At 39.1% G+C, this 15,283-nt stretch overlaps 1 protein-coding gene across 6 annotated transcripts in view; it reads left to right on the top strand.

The window, feature by feature from the left end:
- Positions 1-15,283, top strand: part of ptprub (protein tyrosine phosphatase receptor type Ub) — a 184,265-nt gene that overhangs the window by 53,370 nt on the left and 115,612 nt on the right. For all 6 annotated transcript variants that reach the window (XM_061776353.1, XM_061776352.1, XM_061776356.1 and 3 more), the window contains exon 2: positions 65-196. In XM_061776353.1, coding sequence (XP_061632337.1) covers positions 65-196 — 132 coding nt within the window. The remainder of the gene's footprint in view (positions 1-64; positions 197-15,283) is intronic.

Below are 15,283 nucleotides of genomic sequence, written 5' to 3'. Positions count from 1 at the left end.
ACTCTATCATCTGATGTATTCCAGTGACTGCTATTGTTTTCTTGCTTTTTTTTCCCCATTCCAGCTGCTGGCTGCACATTTGAAGAGGATTTGGATCTCAGTCTGTGTGACTTCACACAGAGTGAACAAGATGACTTTGATTGGCAGCTGTTTCGGACACACAATTCGCCCTACGCTGGCTCGGACCTCCTGCGTGGTAAGTGGTCCTCAAATATTACTTTAAATACTAGATTTTTGTCATCTAAAAAATTAGACCAAGATAAATAATTTCCAACCTTTTTCCATCGTTAATATGACCTATAATCGGTAATTCAATAAAAAAAAGGAGACTGTGGTTGCACAAGCGAGCTCACCCTCTTATAATTGGGGATGTTGCCGTTTTCAGAATTAACCAATCACATTGATACTCAATGGGAGTTGAGTGTGATTGGTTGAGTGTGATTGGTTAGATCTGTACATAGCCACATCCCCAGTTATAAGCGTTATAAGAGGGCGTGCACATTTGTGCAACCACATTATCACAGTTATTTTCATTTCACTTCTCAAAAAGATTTACATTTTTGTTTCAATTGAGCTTTACATGTTACAGGTAACATTAACAGTGGGAAAAGTTTTCAAATTATTTACAGTGGCTATGGAATGTATTCAGAACCCTTAAAATTTTCTCTCTTTGTTATATTGCAGCCATATGCTAAAATCATTTGTTAATTTTTTTCCTCATTAATGTACGCACAGCACCCCATATTGAAAAAAAAAAAAAAAAAACGGAATTGTTGACATTTTTGCATCTTTATTAAAAAACAAAAAACTGAAATATCACACAGCCTCTCCTTAGTGCAAGACACATGAAAGCCCACATGGAGTTTGCTAAAAAACACCTGAAGGATTCCAAGATGGTGAGAAATAAGATTCTCTGGTCTGATAAGACCAAGATAGAAATTGTTGGCCTTAATTCTTAGTGGCATGTGTGGAGAGAACCAGGCACTGCTCATCACCTGTCCAATACAGTCCCAACAGTGAAGCATGGTGGTGGCAGCATTATGCTGTGGGGGTGTTTTCAGCTGCAGGGACAGGACGACCGGTTGCAATCAAAGGAAAGATGAATGCGGCCAAGTACAGGGAAACCTTCTCCAGAGTTCTCAGGACCTCAGACTGGGCCGAAGGTTCACCTTCCAACAAGACAATGACCCTAAGCACACAGCTAAAATAACGAAGGAGTGGCTTCAGAACAACTCTGGGACTGTTCTTGAATGGCCCAGCCAGAGCCCTGACTTAAACCCAATTGAGCATCTCTGGAGAGACCTGAAAATGGCTGTCCACCAACATTCACCATCCAACCTGACAGAACTGGAGAGGATCTGCAAGGAGGAATGGTAGAGGATTCCTGAATCCAGGTGTGAAAAAGCCCAAAAGACTCATGGCTGTATTAGCTCAAAAGGGTGCTTCTTCCAACTACTGAGCAAAGGGTCTGAATACTTATGGAATTTAAACAATTCCGTTGTTTTCTGTCAATATGGGGTGCTTTGTATACATTAATGAGGAAAAAATGAACTTAAATGATTTTAGCAAATGGCTTCAATATAACCAAGAATGAAAAATTTAAGGGAGTCTGAATACTTTCCGTACCCACTGAATATCTGTCTCATTTTTCACATCACAAAAATCTGACATTTGAACCGGGGTGTGTACACGTTTTATGTTCCCTGTATCTTCGTATGATGTCAGTGACAGTGTAGGTGTAAACACGTTTGACTTTCGGGCAGCCATCGTGAGATGAATTGTTGGTGTGAATGGTTTTCTGTCTCTGTATGTGATCAATCCAGGGAGTAGTTTGCCTTATGTTCACAGTCAGGTCAGATAGACTTCAGCTTTCCTGCCACCCTGAACAAGATACTGCAAGAAAATGGAAGCCCTTGTATATCATCGAATGATGTCTGTTGATAGATAAGATCTGGCTAAGATGAATTTTACTTGGTGAAACGGCATACCCGCTTAAGTCAAATAATGATCCAGTCAAACTTTTACTACCCCTGAAACCTAAATGAATTATTCAGACATTTAAAAAAAAAAAAAACAATTTAACATCTCTGTCATACGAGAGTAAAAATAAGTGAACACTCTTAATATTTAGACATATAAACCAATGTTTCCCAACCTTTATTGAGCCACGGCATGTATTTTTCTTTTGAAAAATCTCACGGCACACCACCAAACAAAAATGTCACGAAAAGTATTGAAACAATGATGATCATGTCTCAATTTACCCACAAATGTTCAGGGCCTGTTTAGTTGAATACAAAGCTGATGTACTTGCAGGAATTGAAGAAATACACACACAGAGGTCTAAAATAATTTTTGGAACAATTACGTAATTACGAGAGCTAGATGCTCTCACTGAACTGAACTCCTGTAAGGTACGCTGTGATCTCGTACGATATGCAGACGTCTCGTGATGTCGTCTGTATCATTAGTTGCAACTCTTCAGAGACATATTTTCACTGCAAATTTTGTTACGATTTGTTGAACAGTGACCCAGCGACGAGCCTCAGTTTCTGCTAGAATTGAGAAAGAAAAACGTATTTGTAGCAGTGCAGTCAGCGTATCAGAAAAGGGTCTGCTAATCCGCCTTTATTATCCAGCTTCCATTATGCGTCAGCTTTAATGAAGCAGTCACCCCACTTTTGTCTGCTGCCTGCTAAGACCAAGAATAACTTTGTTAGCCAGCCTGGAGACTAATGGAAACCAACGTTTTCCTGCTATCATCCTCTCCGCCGGTGGTCGCCAGAGGGAGATGGCATGCATAGTTTATAAGGCGCTTCACCATCCTTGCATTAACAAATTCCTGCTTGGAACTAACAGAAAAGCATGTTGTTTTAGCTTCCCACCAGAAATATCAGAGGTGGCAGTTAGCTTCAAGCATTCTGTTGACGAGGGTCAACTTTTCTCTGTCATAACGACCACTTATTACTGGTCCAGTAAAACATATTTAATGAAAATATCCTTTACCTTGTTCACTGCACATGAGAAGAAGGAATATAAATTTGCCTGCATCTTTCTAAGGAAAATAACAGTAGGCAGTTACAGTGGAATAGTAGATGAAGATGGATGACAAAATTGTGATTTAATTTAAAAGATAGAGTCAAAGAGAGAGTTTAAAAACAAATGATCATTGATCACAGAGATGTTTCCATTTTCTAAGAAAATATCAACTGGATTACACTACAATGTTGTTTTCAAAATCTGCATACTCGTGTTTTGACACTTAGGGTAGAACTACTGATCCTCAGAACCAACAGGCGTCTGTCAACGTATATGCATAATTTAATTTTGAGCGTGACAAATTACAATTTTAACCCCAAACTCTTAAACTGTGCCAAATTTTAATTTTTGTCATCAGCAATGAAGTGCAAATCTGCCTGCAGCTAGCAGCCAATTCACAGCAGGCAATGGGCTAATTAACGTTGCTCCCTTTGGGTTTAATTAAAACTCAATCTCTTGCCATTTACAGCTATTGAGGGCCTTCAGTGGAGCAGGCGAGCGCAGGTTGAATGAGGCAGGTACTAACATTTGCAAGACAAGAGAGACTATGACCATCAACTTGGTGTCAGTATTGAGGAACAACTTAAGTCTGGGCCGCTCATGGACTAGTTAATGGTCAGGTTTGTGTCATTTTGTCGAGAAATGTTCACATCATTTAAGGTGTATAGCTCTCCTGCAGATCCCTGACATAGAAAGTCTGTTACTCTTGCTTTGCTTTTTCATACGTAACCACCCCATGTTGACTTTTAACCATGTATCAAAGCGGACAACCAAGGTGGCGAGGGATAACTAGACTTTATGAGATAAGGCTATTTACATTCCACCCGCATTACTTTGTGCAGCTGAGAAATTTGTGTCGAGGGAAGATTAGTAAACACAGCTCAGACAGCAGCAGCTTGTGGCTCCCAGGAGAAATTAAAAGACTACTGTTCCCATGAACAAGGGTGAAAAAGAAGAAATGTGGCAAGGTCTTAATAAGAATGGCCCATTTACCATCAGATTCTCCATTATTTTGAATTAGATCAGTAATGTCAGGTGGTTTGATAAGCTTCTGTTCTTCTCTTTTAATAAATGTGTTAGTTTGTCAGATGATGACCTTGTCAAGAAGAGTCAGAAGTTACAGGCCAGTACAGACTGTCCATTATGCATTATCAAGGTTGGAAAAAAAACACCATTACCATTGACAACATAGATATCCATGTGGTCAAACTATTGATAGATAAAGTTTACTATAGTTTTTGAGATATGGGTTGAGGGGATGGGTTGGGCACTCGGTAATGGGCTGAGGTTGATTTCCCCCCGCCCGCCCAGCACGAACGACATGGGAAGGACAAGCTGCAATGTGTTACTCAAAGAGAGCCTGTTTGTGAATTTAAGTGGACCTTCTCTGGACAAATTTGATCAAATGCTGTGCTAAAACTATAACTATTCATTCCTGGTATCCATATATTCATGCAGATCCTTACCAAAAAGTTGATCAGTTCTTAATTGGCATTGCATCTGTTATACACGACCTCAAAGCTCTGTAGAATTCGAATGACTGTTTCTGCTTTTCCTGTTGTGCACGCCTTAGGGGCAGTGTGGTGTGATGCATGCATGGAGCTACATGTTTACAGTAAAAAACAAAAAAGAATAAAAGGAGAACGTCTTGTTAAAACATTAATTTAACTTGCCTTTCACAGATTAGGAAGAATATATGCCTGTGAGTCTTGTTATATTACCTCTATGTATGTGTTACTATGGAGTTTGTGCATAACTATTCGTTATTTGAAGGTAAATCCCACCCGTGATGTAATGCTAATTCTACCTAGCCCGTCAATGGGGTTTTTCATTGACTGTTAGCATTAAGCTGCCGATTTCTCAAACGATCATGTGTGTCTTGTATTTAAATATACAATGTTTGTAATTCTTTTTGTTGCATGTTTAGTTTAACAATAAACTATACCTGGGGTGTTATAAATAGGCTTTACACGATCAGGATTTTTGGGGCCGATCACCGATCAGCAAATTTAAAAAAACGATAACCGATCACCGATCCGATCACAAGATGGAGCAATGTGTCTATTTACATGACTTGTTCATTTATTGTATATACTTGTGTACTGTATGACTTATTCATTTATTGTATATACCTATGTACTGTATACTGAGTACCGTATCTTCAAAATTATTCTCTAGCATTTTAGACAAAAGTTAAAACATCAATCACCTCTAGGCGGCATTCAAGGATTGCCCACTTACATAAGTTTAGGTCAAATCAACATTACAACATGACAGAAATAATGCGTGCTAACTTACTGTAATTAAATTACTTTAACAAATACTGTTAATGACATGCTTACTCTAACTTTCTCAGTGTCCCGGCTATATGGACCGAGTTTGCTAGCGTTTGGCTTTTCCTTTTCCTTGACAACCCCCCGCCCCCTTGCGTTGCTTGAACGTGGCATGCTCCTCGTTGTGTACATTCTTCAGGTGCCCATCAAATTTGTTGTGTTGAAGCATTTAGATGATGACGTTCCCCACGACGTACTTCAGTTGTGCACAGACTGAAAATAACGTACGTGTTGTTTGTCTGAGACACTGCAAAATAGTCCCACACCGACGACGTGGTTTTTCACCGACAAAATAGAAAAAACTTTATTGGCCGTCAGATAGTTACAGTACTGCGCCACAAGACACATGACAAGGCTAAAAATAAACTAGCTTTTGGATTCATACACGACGAAGACGCGGCGTTAAATGTCTTGTGCGGAGCCGATCGATGACGTCATTGATCGTATCGACCAATTATGACATGAAAGCCGATCAGCATAAAATGCTAATTCAGTTCAGTTCAGTTTATTTTTGAATTATCGGCTGATACCGATCACACCGATCAGATCGGCGTAAAGTCTAGTTATTAAACAATTTAAAGCACGCTCAGGGAGGCCAGAGACTGTGTGTAAGTGTCACGCACCCATGTACATACAAACACACAGTCGACAAGTCACTTTCAGTCACTTATATTATACCGGTACTAAAAATAGCGTACCCCAAAAAGTTACATTGTTTAATATAAAACAAAGTTATTACTGTTCTATTTGACTTTTTGGATCTTCATTTTTGGATTATTTTGTCACTTTGTGACATTTAAAACCGATCTTTTTCACCCAATCTCGATCAGCTGAAAATCACATTATCGACCCCGATTTTCGATCACGTGCTCGGATTGGGACATCCGTACTCTTATGTATTCTTCCCATCTGTTTGAAATGCTGTTAAATGTATACAACTGGCCCTGAAGTTGCAGTTTGATACACTTGGTCACGGAAGCCCATCACTTAGAGGTGCTCTACCAAAGATAATCTAAAAGTAGCCCACTATTTAATGGCAAGTAAATTGCTGCACGAGATGAGAGTGGTCCCGACTGAAATGGCTTTTAGTACTATCTTGGGGTCGGGGCCTGGTCAACTGAAACATACATACATTCTGCAAGCTCAATATCGTAACCTTTCAATGGAAGAGGCACGTCGTACAGTTCTGTCTCCATTCTCTTGTAGTCCGCTTGCAGAGGACATTATACTTCTTGCTTTCTCAATCGGTCACCTCTCACCCCAGCCGCACACTCTAGATCAGCTACATACCTGTGTGTTATTTGTTGTGTGTGTGTGTCATTGACAGTGACCTGAGATTCATCTGTGCCATCAAAGACATCTGTTGTTATTGTAGCCAACCAGTGAACAGCCATCCTGGTTTAATATGCTATTACAGTACAGCGTTGGCCTTTCCTCTTTCCCCTCGGGCTCTCTGCATTCTTTTCACAACATACACCCAATAACTCTATGGACATTTAAAATTTTTACACTCCTCTGGGTCCCCCCTATATTTTAATTGTTTTATCTTTCCTAATAGCAAATTAGTCAGTATTCTGTCGAGCAACTTTAAAAGCGACTATCAGTTGTGTTATATTAAAAAAAAAAAAAAAAAAAAAAAAAACTTAAATACATATACATTGAATTACAGAGGTCATTTTCCAGACCAGTTGTATACAGTATGTATATATAGCATAATTCAGCCTCAAACATTTTGTCAGCATAGTTCGTTATTTTGTCATAAATACAGTAACTATTAACAGAACATAAGACATTTGAGCTTTTGAGGTTTGACTTTAGCATTGTGCATTTTTGTTGACATTTTCAAAAATATTTTGGATAGTTAAAAAATGCGTAACTGGCAAAAACAAACAGCATTTTTCCCTTTTGGTATTTTCTTTGTGCATATTTCATTGAGTTTTTTATAGAGTGGAGATTGATTACTTAAGGCTGTCGTCCTTGCAACATTTTTCAACCACATGATAGTAACGGAACACTAAGCTCATGTTAAAGACCCTGACATTTTTGGTTTGTTGTTTTGCCAACCCGCAGAATTAGCTTTAATCAGCTACAGCTGAGTAACTTTAATGGCGGCAATTAAGTCTCGGGCTTCTCGCAGAAATCAAGCTTGTTACAGCTTGTTAAGACACAGTTAATTATGTCAGTCATAATTAAAATGGCAACTCTTTGGGTTTTATGACTGCCTCCTTTTTAAATATCCATTCGGCCGTTTTCATCCTTCTGTTGGACAAACTCTTTGTGTGATGAAACAAAATGTTGTATATGGGGTTTAACGGTGGGATCTCACAATTTGGTACCCTGTAATATAGAACAATGACACATTTGCTCTTACTTCACCTTTAGTAATACATTTTGTTACGGATATGTTTGATATGTGTCTATATCGTGGTGTTTTTACTATATGGTTTGAAAATGTATAGAACATTAAAAAAAGCACTGAGTTCTACGTTACACACAGAGTTAGAGAGATGCTGACAGGAAATGGCTGTTCTGACATCTGTACCTAACTGTAATAAGCCGCATGGCTTCTTTGACGAAAATAAAACCTTGGCAATCTAAAAATAAACTTTGTAGTTGCAGTTCTCATCTGTTAATTGGGCCTTTATGCCCTGGGTCTCTAACTGCATTAACTACCGATTTAGTGTGCCAATTTGGTAAGGATTTCAATAAGATAAATGTAACATCAAACAATGTTGTGGGCTGATATTTTTTGTATTTATTGATGCAATTGGTCTTAATTCATCACTCTATCCTAATATATTTTTTATTCCGATTTCTGTCCATACTACGACTGCCGGTCTGCCTTTATAATGAAAACCATGAAAAATTGTACCTTATCAACCTGAACTGTACTGATTGGTAGAAACAGAGTTTAAGCTTCCTAAGAAAGCTTCAGGCTACGTTAGAGAGCGATTTATGTTGGCGATTCATTAGAAGAGGAGAAAGGCTTTATTAATTTAGCATGTTTGCTGCCTTAAATAACACAGTCAGCTGAGTTTCACAGGTTTCATTCTTAGTATACATGCTGATTTCCTTCATTATCACACCTTCAGAAAGAAAAAGAGAGGGAGGGAACAGTTAGTGGAGTGAGCCAATTGGTCAGAATGATAAATAGTCTTTTGAGGACCACAAGTGGACTCCAGTGGCTCACCAGGATGATAACTTACATCTCATTAACTCCAAGTCGATAAGATCACAAGCTTTTCACAAATACTAGCCCCGACAGCTAATCTAAATCTAAATTATTGCCAATGAATCACCCTCTTATTAAGTTTTCTCTTTTGCCTTCAGTAATAAACTGTAGAGCATTGTTTCGCAACCTTATCTTAATACCTTCATTTAAAAAAATAACAATTAAAAAAGACACGGCACACCCCCCACCGCCAAGAAATGTCACAAAAAGTGTGATTGCTAATCTAATAATAATATTGTCTCAATGTACTCAGAAATTTACTTAGTGTGAAATTTTGGCCTGTTTAATTGAACACAAAGCTGAAATATTTGCAGGGATCCATGACTTATTCTGATGTATGAATGGCAGCAGGTGGATGCACAGGTTTATTGTATTTTCTGCCATCTAATGGAAGAACATTTAATTCTTCTGCCTGTCATACATTGCTGGCATAGATAGATGAACAAAGATACTGTATTTTAGTAATTAATAAATACAAATGTTTGGGCAAGTTAAGTGGAATTGTATAATTTTGCGCAGCACCCTGATGATTTCCCACAGCACCCATCACTGCTATAGAGTGATGCATGCATACTGGTGAAAGCCATTCGGGACTACTCTTTTGGCCAAGGCCTCTACTCACCCAGATAATGTACAGGAAGGTAAGGTGGCTTGTATTTTACTAATGCAGGGACAACTTTTATGTTTAACAATTAAACAACATTGACGCCCGGTGGCAGGTGTGTGCTCAATCCCATTTAACATGAGTTTGAATGTGATTGGTTCATTCTGAACATAGCCACATCCCCTGTTATAAGAGGGCGTGCACACTTGCACCACTACATCATCTCTGTTTATTTTTACTATCCCTTTCTAAAAGATTTCACTTTTTTCATTTGAGTTGTGAGATTATAGGTCACATTACTCATTCACTACCAGCCTTCTCAGTTAACATGGATATTTGACTTCTAAAGCCGTCAATGGCAGTGAATGTGTTTTAATAGTGGAAAAGGTTTTGAAAGGATCTTGGTTTTATTTTTTTAATATCAAAGAAACCTGGCATTTTATATCCATTGTGCGTCTGTGTGAATTTGCCATAAAGGTTGTGCTGGTTAAATTACAAGCATCTGAGTAAAGTCTGTGTCTATATAGAAAGGTATCTGGGCCCAGAGCCAGATGGAAGACCTCTGATCTAATGGGAACCAATACAAAATTTGTATCAACAATTATGCTTGTGTTGGGAAGCCATTGCTCACAACAGCAAAAATGGAGCGACGCTGGTGTGAAGAATGAAAGTATTTCGATGAAATACCTGCAAACCGGGAAAGTACATTTTGTTGTTGTTAAAGCAGGAAACACAGTGGACATGTATCCATTAATCAGCAGTCCTCCGGAGTCAGAAGTAAATGCCTGCACATACAATACAATATCTCAAGGCAGGCATTATATGTGAATACTTTAGCCTTCAGTTTGAGTTCCACGCCACAGTGGCTATTGTGTATGGCGGTCCAATATGTTTACGCTGATTATCCCGTCTAAAAATGACACCAGGCTCGTGCCCTTTCTCCAAGACACAAGGACAGCACACACAGATGGGTCTGTTGCAAGCTGATATTCTACCGGTTCACTCTGCACACATCAGGTTACTGCATCACATGAGTCCTCTGCATCATTGCCTTCTTTCAGGTCAAGTGCTTTATTCTTTCTTCATCCATCTAGTATATGCAGTCTGGTATGGAGTCAGCTCTTCCCAGCTGACACCTATTTCCTTCGCTTTTTTTGTTGTTTTTTTGTTAGTTTTTTTTTTTTTTTGGTTGTGTGTTTTTCTAGTATTTAAAAAAACAAAACTACTTAGCTGATATCCACTTTGTTGTGTTTTTTATCACTTTGTTTCAACTTTTAATAACACAGATTTCTTTCTTTATTTAATTTCAATGAATAATGCATGAATCAAAATTCTGGCTTAAGCAGGAGGTGGGTATCTGGGAAGATGTTTTGATGCAAATTAACATTGTCCAGGTATGAACGTTGTTAAGTCTGATGAGTACCATTGCAGTTCTTTGTTTATTCTTGCAGTGTATCACAACACGGGTACGACAAAATACAAATAAGAATTACAGTCGAGTAGTGTTGTGAAAGAATGATCTGCCCCTGAAATATCATATGAACCTACGGTGTTCACACACATAAAAGCTTTAATTCATTGACGTTTAGCCAGAAACACTTACACTACATTGCATTTTTTACAAAATAGCACATTCCAGTGAAAACCATTTACAGTTGTACTTCAAAATTTCAGCACCCTAATAGTTGTGAAATTGAGCCAGGAGTATTGAGGGGGGGGGGGGAAACCCACACTCTCTAACCACCATCATGGATGACATCACTCGAAACATATCTCAGTTCAGCCAGCATCAAAGCATTGACTGTATGTTTTGCTTTTTTGTTTCGCTTTTTTCCAACATAAACGGAGGACCAGCCTCAGTAAGTGTGGTTAAGAGAAATATTTTAGAAGACTTTTAAAACACTATGACTGCTAATCTCAGCTGGAAATGCCGGTCCAAAAATTTCACAAAATCTGGGGATATATGCTTTTATTTAGACAGCTAACGGAGTCTCTATTTTCAAACTGAAGTTCACATTACTTAATGGGGAACAAGATGTTGTCATGTGGGAGTTCGAAAGCGCTTTCATCTTCATCTTTCCCCCAGGTTCCTACTTTTATGGGCTCATGAGGGGATAATAATTGCACTTTGAAGGTTCCGCAAAATCCTCATCAAAATCTCCAAAAGAAAACTTACAAAGTTCTATTAAAATTTTTCTAATCAAGTAACTGAAAGACAACAGGTGAAAGTATTTGATTAGAATTCAGAAGAGTACAATTTGAGTCTATTACTGATTCAGTGCATCTGGATGTCCAGTATCTTGAAAAAAACAACACTTTTTTACAGTGTGATTGTTTCATATTTTTGACACTATTTGTAAAGATCTGTGATTTCATGATTAAAAGTAATTACGGATAGGGCTGGTACCATTGTTTTATTTTGACAAAGCAAAGTTAAAAAAAAGTTTTACATTACCAACAAATGTTTCTCAGCATTGGAAAATGTCAACAGCAGTCTTTCGATTGCATGTGGTGATTCGTGAACACACTTTTATGTTTCAGTGCAATCTTCTCCAGTTCCATTGATCAGCCATATTTTTGGCTCTGTAGGTGATGGATATGAAATTTATTGAAAATACACTCCCTATAATCACATATAAAAAGATGAATAGCAATATAAATCGCAGCACAGTGTGCAAGCGTGGTCATTGATCCACTCCTGTGCAATCAAATGATTTCTTGATGGAAGAAGCTGCTATTGCAATCCACAAGCCAGGATGGCTTCTTGAGTGTTGTTTGTTTCATTTCCATTTTGCTGGAATAACATTGTTTAGACACGTAGGACCCTCTTGAACCAGCATGTGGTTGGAGAATCGGCAAATGGCGAGTGGGCACTTCACGAAAGGAAACTGGGTGTTTTCCCCTCTTTGTCATTCTCTCCAGTCAAGCTCATTCTCAGGTGCAGTCTGTTCCCATAATAACTCTTGTCATGGCCAACATTTTGTCAGTAATTGATATGTAGTCCTGCTTCTGGGTGGGGACATTTCCATTAAATTGTGATGATAATGACCATGAAAGCCCTGATGCCAGCAGAATGCCAGCGTTAAGATTGATGGCCATTTGAATTAGCCACAATAAGTAATATATTATATCAGGTCTCATGGGACCGTTGCGCCCCCAGATTTTATTACCTTGTCTTTATGTGGATTGACACAACCTGGTATGTTATAATTACTCAGTACCACACTGTTTCCATTGACTTATTATTATTATTATTATATTAATGATTTTTCTTGGTTTCTGACAAGAATGAAATGGAATTTTGACTAATTACAATGCACTATGGTGAAGTGATTCATTCGCTTTACTGCTGTGCCGGCAAGTCCGGGTTGAGTTCCCACTCAGTGACAGTTTTATATGAGTGAATTGTTGTCTGCCTCAAGACCAATCCTAGGTGTAGATCGCCATTCACCCAAAGTCAGCTATGTCAGGTTCCAGCTCACACACTGAACAGGATAAAAAAATGGATGGATGGTTAGAACAGACATAAACCTTTTCATGTGTTAGTGACCTCACATGTTGGCCAAAATTGTCTTCGTTCTATACCGCTCACCTGTAACAGATTTTAATGAAATGCATGTCTTCAACAAACTGATATTCATACTTGAGAATTCAAGTTAATGCTTCATACACATTGCTCTACTAGCAAATCATAATGGCCAATGTAACCTTTTTTTTCACATTTATATACAAATCAAATCAAATGAAATTTTATTGATGTAGCACTTTTCTTACATAAAACATGCAACCCCAAGTGCTTCACAGAGCTAAAAAACAGACAACTAAAATAGCAGGAAATAACACAAAAACCCACCTCTCCCATCCCCACATATAAATGCAAACATCACTCATATGAACACATACACAAACACTCGCACGCACACCCAAAAAAACTATTGACTTATTGTATAGAGACATTGCAAGGTACTGAGGATCCTGCGTTTATTTTTCTAATTAAAACACAATTTTATTTATTTTGGGAGGCCGGAACAGATTAATGCCATTTCCATTCATTTAAATCAGGAGAGAATGATTTGAGATACAGTACGTGTTTTGCAATACGAGCACGATTACAGACCAAATTAAACTTGTATCTCAAGGCACACTACACTTTGTTTTCCGTACTGGTAGTGCAGTGGTATATGGTGCTGCCTTTTGTGCAGATGCCATGTGTTTGATTCCCAGCTAGTACCCCAATACCCAGCCACTGCCGGTCCCAAGCACAGACTTAAAAAAAATAAAAAATTAGTGGGTTGTGTGAGGAGGGCATGAAGCATACCTGTGCCAAACATATCATGCGAGTGACTCGGCATTGAGTCTCCTGATGGAACAAGCAGAAAGTCACAACACCAACACCTGTATTTATTTTTCCATTTGCCTGAACTGGACCTCTCTTTTGATTGAGGGCTCCAGATATAAGGCATACTGTGTATCTGTCTGAACAGTGAGGGTAACCTGTAAGATCCTAGACTGTACCTTTTCAATCACTGAAAAATGTTGACATCTTGGCAGAAGTCCGCACATTCTATATGCTCTTATTTTTTTCTAGCAGAAATTCCATCACGCTCAGTTGTGGAATCATGAAACCCATCACCACCCTCTTCCCCTTCCTCTCGGTTGTTTGTAATCACAGTGAGGGGCTTGTCCCTCCTAGGAACACTCCCATGGTGTGTCGGCTAATGACTACTGGGGGTCCTCCACTCGGAGCTGTCAGACAGCATTTGTTTGGAAATTCATATGCGAGGATGAGGAGGAGGGCATGAAGGAGGGCTGTAAATTAGCGTCACACCGACGCAACACTTGCCTGAATAAACATGGCACGCACACTTGAATGTGCGCCCAGGTCTACATGAGATGTATACAATCTGCTGACTTCTGTTGGGCGATATACATGAGATGATTTATGTTCAGAAACAAGAAGCATCCATGCTTCCAGAATCATCTTATTTTCTCCCGTGTCAGTTTTGTTGCTGTCCCGTAAACTGAAGTCTGGAGGCACTGCATCTCTTTTATTGTGACAGGCTAATTATGAAGTAGCGGATCCCAGCGCGCCATGGAGGACGCTTCCTCGTCACCTCGCTAAGGGCCATACTCTCTAAGGGGACCCATAGAAAAAGTCATAATCATAACTTCAGTTGAAACTCGTTGGCTTTTATATGCTCAGCTTGTTATGTTTTTCATTGCAGAGAAACAGGGAAATTCAAAATTCTGCTTGTGTGAATCAGAACTTCTCTTTATGGGCGATATTCGCCCGTGAGCGTTAAGTCAGAAAAGGCCATATGCTCCCGTCTACTCAAATCTGTCATTTTCACACCTTTACGACAGGTACGCACTGTGGATGGAGAACTGTAAAATGTGGGGGTTTCCTGTCAAACCTGGCCCTTGACACATTCTCCCGTAGGTACTTTTCTTCTTCCACACTCCAGAGGCTGTAGTAAGTCTAGTGCCCTCTGAAGATGAAACATCATATTACACATTTCGATTCACTTAACTGCCTGGTGACTGCCGGGCGACGGCTTACTCGTGTTGACGGTGCAGGAGACACAAGGCCAATAACGCTCACCTCTCTCTCGCACTCTCTCACATTACGCTGATGGCCAAACGTCGACATATTATATGATATTATTGATGGCCCTCCAAACATGTGTTCAGTCTGAAGCACAGTATTCTGATTTAATTACTTTTATTGGATTTATTTCATATAGAGTAAAAAAAACATGTTCTCCTTCAAAGTGTAGTGTTAGAAGGAATGGTGCGCATGTCCCACTGGTGACGACACATCTGCTACGTGAGGTATTTTCGTCTTGAAAGTGTGCTATAATTTTCAAATGGCTTTTTCTGACATTCACAAGTCTCAGGAAAACTCCATGCTCCATGATTTACAGTCAGCCTCGGACTTCAATGAGTTCACGCCTCTTTGGTGGTTGTCTACAAATTCCCAGGTTACACACAGCAGGTGTGTCAGAAGTCTGGACCTTAGAATGTGGGTAGATGAAAGGTGCAAAAGCCAGTAAAATATGGCCCTATGTGTGTTGA

This window comes from Phyllopteryx taeniolatus, chromosome 6 (genome assembly GCF_024500385.1).
Source record: "Phyllopteryx taeniolatus isolate TA_2022b chromosome 6, UOR_Ptae_1.2, whole genome shotgun sequence".
NCBI lineage: Eukaryota > Metazoa > Chordata > Actinopteri > Syngnathiformes > Syngnathidae > Phyllopteryx > Phyllopteryx taeniolatus.
This window is presented reverse-complemented; position numbering and strand designations above follow the sequence as displayed.